Below are 6929 nucleotides of genomic sequence, written 5' to 3' on the forward strand. Positions count from 1 at the left end.
CATATGTAACGACCATAGCCTTCACAGCTATTTTGAAAAAGTTCCTTCATACAGGGTGATTGATATACCTCAAAATATGATGATACTGTTCATCATGCCTTATGCAAATATTGCTAGTTTCCAAGATACGGGGTGTTCAAAGTTTAAATTTAAATTTTGATTTTCGCAATAATTTTTTATGTTTTCACAATTTCTCTTTGAAAATTGTCAATTTTGCGTTTTTTGGCATGAGGATTCATAATTTACACTAAATTCAATAAATTTCAATTACAAATTTATTATTCCTCAAATTTGTAACAATATCAAATTTGTCAACAAAAATATAAAATGCCTAAAAATGTCCACCATTTACTTCAATACACTTTATAATCCGCTTTCGTAAAGATCTTTTAGCCACTTTTAGACAGTTTGTGTAAAAGCAATAATTGGATAATAATAAGAATAAGTAATACATTAGTGTACCATTTATTAACAATTTAGTAATTAACAAGAGAAATAGTTATGTATCAAATAATGCCTAGGCATAACGATTTCTCAAATAATGAGATGCGCGATATGATTTGTGTGTTTGCTCAGTCAAATTATAGTGGTCCAACTGTGGCTCGATGATATTCACAATTATACTCAAATCGAAGGCAATCCAATTACAAACTGTACCGAAATCTTTACAATCGCTTAGGTGAAACGGGGTCTTTACGCTCTAAAACTGAGCACGGTGCTACAAAAAAAATCACTGCCGATGAAGAAGATGAAATTTCAATTTGTGTTACGGAGAATCCAGATATCAGTACTCGCCGATTAAGTCTGCAAACAGGTATAAGCCAATCATCTATTTTTAGAATACTGAAGAGGAAAAAATTGCATCCATATCGTAACACTCCTGTTCAGAATTTATTATCTAAAGATTTACGTAAGCGTCTACAATTTATCCATTTTTTGCAAGATAAACAAAATGTTAACCCAGATTTTCTGGATACAATTCTTTTTACTGATGAGGCAACTGTTTCAGGTTAGCTTTAATATTATTATTTAAATAAAACAAGTTTAGTTTTGAAAACACGTTTTACTTCGTTCTTCTATATGTTCTAACCTAACTATCTAAGTCTCCCGCTTCCCAACTGTCACTTGCCAGGTGACCATAGAACATTCAAGCTAGTACATGGCACTGTGAAGTGTCATATACGTAACATCTCCCCTTTTTGGACTTATACTGAAATAATTGAAATACTAATTAATACTATAAACTAGACATGAAACTAATAATATTTTTTTTCCGCTATGTATAATAGTCTCTTTACCTATTTGGTACATTGACGACCCGACCTGATCTTGTGCATTTGCTATTTGTTTCCTTGACACTTGTACATTCATTTGCCGTTTTATTATTATTAGTTCCACAACCGTTTTCATTATATACATCAGTTCTATTAGACAAACAAGTGTTCTCACTTGATTCATCAGCACTACTAGGTTTACAGTTTATGTTTATATTTTCGTTGTTGTTTGACGCATTTATAACCGTTGGATTTTTTGTATTTTTTAGAAAGGAAGAATTTCTTTTATAAACCCTGCCATTTTCATCACTAACCAAGTATGATCGTGGAGTATTAGTATTTGATAAGACTTTTCCCGGTGTCAAATACCCATCCTTCTTCAATTTAAATAGTATATCTTGATTTTCGTTAAAATCTGAGCTGCTACGTGCAAATTTATCATGATAGCTTTTTACTGCCAACTTTCTTTCTACTTTTTTCCCATACTCGTTAGTGGTTTTGGGTTCCAATAATTTGTTGGATATAGGCAAACCTGTTCTTAGTAACCTGCTTTGTAATAACTCTGAAGGTGAGGCCTCAAGACCACATAGTGGTGTAACTCTGTAATTTAACAAATGAACAAATATTTCGTCTTCATTGTTACACTTTTTTAATAACTGTTTACATATATGTACGGCTTTTTCAGCCAACCCATTCGACTTTGGGTACCTGGGACTCGTAAAAACACATTGTATGTTGTATTGATTACAAAATTCTTTAAATTTAAAGCTGTTGTAGGGATTGTTATCAGATATAAACTTTGCAGGTAATCCAAAATTAGAAAATATTACTTTTAATTGTTTTAAGATTTCATCTATACTTTTTCTTTGTATTTCTTTCAATTCGATCCAATTGCTGTAGTAATCGACTACAACTAAATAATATTTTGATGCTTATTCTAATATATCAGACCCCACTATCTCAAATGGATATTTAGGTACCTCGTGCGCTATTAGCGGTTCTTTTATTTTATTTCTGCTGAATTTCTCACATATGCGACACCTTGAAATAAAATTTTCAATATCAGTTATTATACCCGGCCAGTATAATATTTTCCTTGCCCACTTCTTTGTTTTTTCCATGCCAAAATGGGATTTATGTAGCTCTCTAGTCATATGATTTTGTAGTTTTTTGGGTACGCAAATTCGCTCGTTGAAAAATAAAATTCCATGGCGAACCAGTAGATCGTCTTTTATTTTATAATACTGCTTTAGTTCAGTGTTATCCAATACTTTTTTATCTGGCCAACTTTTAATGCAATATTCAGTAACTTTTTTAAGAGTACTATCATACAAAGTTTCCTTGCTTACCTCAGCTAATCGACTATTTGTAATGGGTCTTTCAATGTCAATCGTATGCACAACCTCTTCCATTTCACAATCTTCATTTACTTTGTCTTTTATGAATGACCTACTTGAAAGATCAGCTATATACATCTTTGAACCTGGTATGTACTCAACTTCGAAATTATATTTTAAGATTTTCAAGCGCATTCTCTGTAGTCTGGACGTAATTTTATTAATATCTTTTTGCTGAATGCCAATTATTGGCTTGTAATCGGTTTGTACTGTTATCTTATTACCGTAAACAAACTGATGAAACTTAATTAGACTAAAACAAATTGATAAATACTCCTTTTCTATTTGTGCGTACCTTGTCTCGGTTTCAGTAAGACGTCTTGAGCAAAATGCTATGGGTTGACCTCCTTGCATAAGGCACCCTCCCACTCCATACTGGGAACTATCACTTTGTACTGTAATAGGTAAGTTTGGGTTAAATATTTTAAGGGTTGGTAAATTACCTATAACTTTTTTCAGATTGCTAAATGTATTTTCATGATCAGCAGTCCACAAGAAATTTACGTTATTTTTTATTAAACCTCTTAGAGGCGCTACTATTTCTGACATCTTTGGTATAAATTTCGTTAAGTAATTTACCATGCTCAGAATTCTCAGCAATTCTTTTTTATTTTTTGGCGCTTCTAAAGCCATTATTGCCTCTACATATGAATTATTTGGTTTTATCCTCTCTTTGGAATAAACCTGCCCCAAGTATTTTAATTCCTTTACTTTGTATTGTAACTTGTTAGCATTAAATCTTACATTAAACTGTTTAGCTCTCTCTAGTACTTTATTCATTATCAAATCATGTTCTCTTTCGGCTTTACCAGCAATTATTAAGTCATCAAAATATATTGGGATATTTAAATCTCCGAAAATTCTTTCATTTACTCGTTGGAAAACTTCTGGACTACATGATAGACCAAAACATAACCTCTTAAAACGATATTTACCGAATGGTGTTATAAATGTGCATAATTTTTGGCTATCTTTAACCAATCCTATGTGATAGAAGGCATCTGACATATCTATCACACTGTAGATACTTTTCCCTCTTAATTTTAAGCCTATTTCTTCTGTTGTTGGTATAGGATGCCTATCTATACAAATATACTTATTTAAATGTATAGGGTCTAAACAGATTCTTAACTTGTCTGAATTAGGTTTTTCGACACATACTATATTACTTACCCATTCTGAAGGTTCATCGACCTTCTCAATTATATCTTTGTCTACTAACTCATCCAAAGTGTTTTTTAGCTTTCCTTTAATTTTTTCAGCGACTCTTCTGCAATTACTTACAACTGGTTTGTAACCCTCTTTTAATAAAATCCTATATTTAAACGGAACCTTACCAGTACCTTCAAACAACTTTTTATTCTGATTGATGAAATTTTCTTTAGGATCTCTTTTATTCTTTAAGTTAACTTCATCCAGCTTGCATATTATATTTAATTTTACACAGGTTTTTAATCCAAGAATAGGTTTGCCTCGTATATCTACAACCAAGAACTTTACATTTTGAATATTATTTTTAATTAAACATTTTAAAATTATACTTCCTACAACTCTGATTTTATTGTTGCCATAGGCTATAATACTTTGCTCTGAATGTATTATGTCATTCTCCCTTTCTAATTTTTTTATATAACTTATTGGAAGCACATTACATTGAGCTCCAGAATCAACCTTAAACTTAATTACACTATTATCAATACATACATTTTCTGTCCATATTTTTTCAAGTTCTGAATTATCATTCTCATAAATATTGAATACAGTTAGATTGTTAATAACAAAATCTTCATCACTCGAATCATTTTCATCAACAAGATTTACATGTTGATTACTATTTATATTTCTATTGTGACTGTTAAAATATTTACCTTTGTTCTTATTTATCTTACTGTTACTAAAGTTATCTTTTTTATTGTATCCTGTTTTGCATCCTACAGCAAAATGTCCTTCCAGTCCACACTTAGCGTAGTTTTTTCCGAAAGCAAAACACTTGCCTTTGGTGTGTCTTCTGCCACATTTCAAGCACCTGTACTCTCTTCCGTTATTATTGCCACTGTCGCTAGTACTAGGGTCACCTTGACTGTATCCTCTTCTTCGAATTAAATTCACTTCTTCCTTGTTTAAATCTTTTGCTTGAAGCTTAGTAGCTTCTGTTGTTCTACAAGTGCTTTCTGCAGTTTCCAGATTTAAATTATTTATTCCCAATAGTTTTTCTTGCAAATTATGATCTTGGACCCCTAAAATTATTCTATCTCTTATAAGACTATCTTCTTGAGTTCCAAAATTGCACGGTTTAGCTAATAATTTCAAGTCTTTTATAAAATGATCCATGCTTTCTCCCTCTGTCTGATTTCTTGAGAAAAATTTGAAACGATCAAACGTTTCATTATTGCGTGGTTTACAATAATTGTCAAAAGCTGCTATGACTTCTTTGTAATTTCCTTTTTGATCTTCTGATAGACTTAATGTGCTGAATACTTCTATAGCCTCCTCACCAGCGGAGTTTAAAAACAAAGCGATTTTGCGTTCATCTGACTTTCCACTTAATTCGGTTGCTTTTAAGTAAATTTCGAAATGTTGTTTAAACTTCTCATAATTTTTATGAAGGTTTTGATCAAATACAAGACTTGATGGCGGTTTAAATCCGCTTGAATCCATATTAAAATCTTATTCTCAACTAAAGTTCTGTATTTTATATTTATTAAACTCACTCTTCTTGTTAATTCACACCTGACACCATGTTTCAGGTTAGCTTTAATATTATTATTTAAATAAAACACGATTAGTTTTGAGAACACGTTTTACTTCGTTCCTCTATATGTTCTAACCTAACTATCTAAGTCCCCCGCTTCCCAACTGTCACTTGCCAGATGACCATAGAACATTCAAACTAGTACATGGCACTGTGAAGTGTCATATACGTAACATATAGAAACGAAATTTTATAATAAATCTGAATTTGCATTACAAGTAATTTCGTATTGAAACATGAGAAAATTCTCTTTCGAATTTATCCTTGGAAAACGGGCAAAAACACACACAAACTCGATATTCTTTGGAGATGCTTTAGCGAAATGAAATGCCCGCTTTTTCTGCTTAACGATTTGACAAGTGCTATTCGTTAAATGTAAAATTCATTCCAATAATATATCAACAAACGGAAACGCAAACTTCATTTATTTACTTACAAAGTTTTCTCTAACTAATTTTTGAAAAATCAATTGTAACTTTATTCATATTTTTGAATATTCAACTGATCCTGAAAATTAAGTATTTCGATGTTTACCTGGACAAGTTGTTTTATACATTCAAAACCCAGTTTTTTTTATTTAATTCTTTTTCGCACGATTTATAAGTTATTTGATCACAATTCTCAGAAAAAATATAAAAGCTCCTTAATAATATTTTTTATCATGAAACAAGTTAATTATAGATTAGGCAACTTGAGGTAGACATTCCAAACAACAAGTTTTTATAGCCGTTTATTGTATTTATTTTTGGAAAAACTCACATGGTAAACGAAGCTGTGTTTGAGAAAACTTTCTGGAAGGATGAGATCTGATATCAGCTCTTTTGGATTCACTCTTATTAATTAAAAGTCCAATTTCAAGCATTATTTCGAGATGAATTGTTCAGTCCAAAAACTCAACTGTCCTCATTATCAAAAATAAAGATAATAACGTCATAAGCTCGAATGCAGTATCAAAATGGATCGTGTTGAACAAGCGCGGTGATTTAATTATTGAGTTAAACTAAAATCAAAAGTTCGTAGGTTTAAATTGTCCACAAATGAACATTTTTGAAATTTGAAAATCCTTTCTGTTCCAGAAACGTCAATTATTTAATTCTTCTTTTTTGATTGGGTAATTTAAAAATGGTAAAGTCTGCGCGTCGTCGATTTATAACCCAACGGCTTTTGGGATGCTATTAAGTTTACACGAATACCAGTCTAAAATTCAAAATTTAATTAATTCTTAATCTTTATCCTGAGAAATCTTTGATTAAACCTAATACCGGAATTATCAGAAATCACCAACTGGGAAATCGCGCGCGGAGTTGTGCATACAAAAGCTAATAGGTTTCCTCGTTAACACAGTTATAATAATTTAAAATCCCTTACCGCTCAAAGATTTTTCTACAACTAGAGTTCATTGCACCAAACATCCGTACGAAAAATATTTTTTTATTCTGTTATAATCGAATTTTAAGCAAAAATCTATCATGTACCCCCCGAGTTTTTTTAAAATTTTGGAAAATA

The 6929-nt window shown here is 31.2% G+C and overlaps 1 protein-coding gene across 1 annotated transcript; it reads right to left on the reverse strand.

Annotated features, from left to right (window-relative positions):
• Positions 1 to 1075: 1075 nt before the first annotated feature.
• LOC130451963 (uncharacterized) lies at positions 1076 to 5543 on the reverse strand. The gene is made up of 2 exons (XM_056791321.1): positions 3845 to 5543; positions 1076 to 1210 (listed from the first exon to the last, which is right to left on the reverse strand). The coding sequence occupies exons 1-2, from the start codon at positions 5327 to 5329 to the stop codon at positions 1148 to 1150; spliced, it is 1548 nt and encodes a 515-aa protein (XP_056647299.1). The 5' UTR covers positions 5330 to 5543; the 3' UTR covers positions 1076 to 1147.
• Between the last annotated feature and the right edge of the window lie 1386 nt (positions 5544 to 6929).

This window comes from Diorhabda sublineata, chromosome Y, assembly GCF_026230105.1.
Source record: "Diorhabda sublineata isolate icDioSubl1.1 chromosome Y, icDioSubl1.1, whole genome shotgun sequence".
Lineage (NCBI taxonomy): Eukaryota > Metazoa > Arthropoda > Insecta > Coleoptera > Chrysomelidae > Diorhabda > Diorhabda sublineata.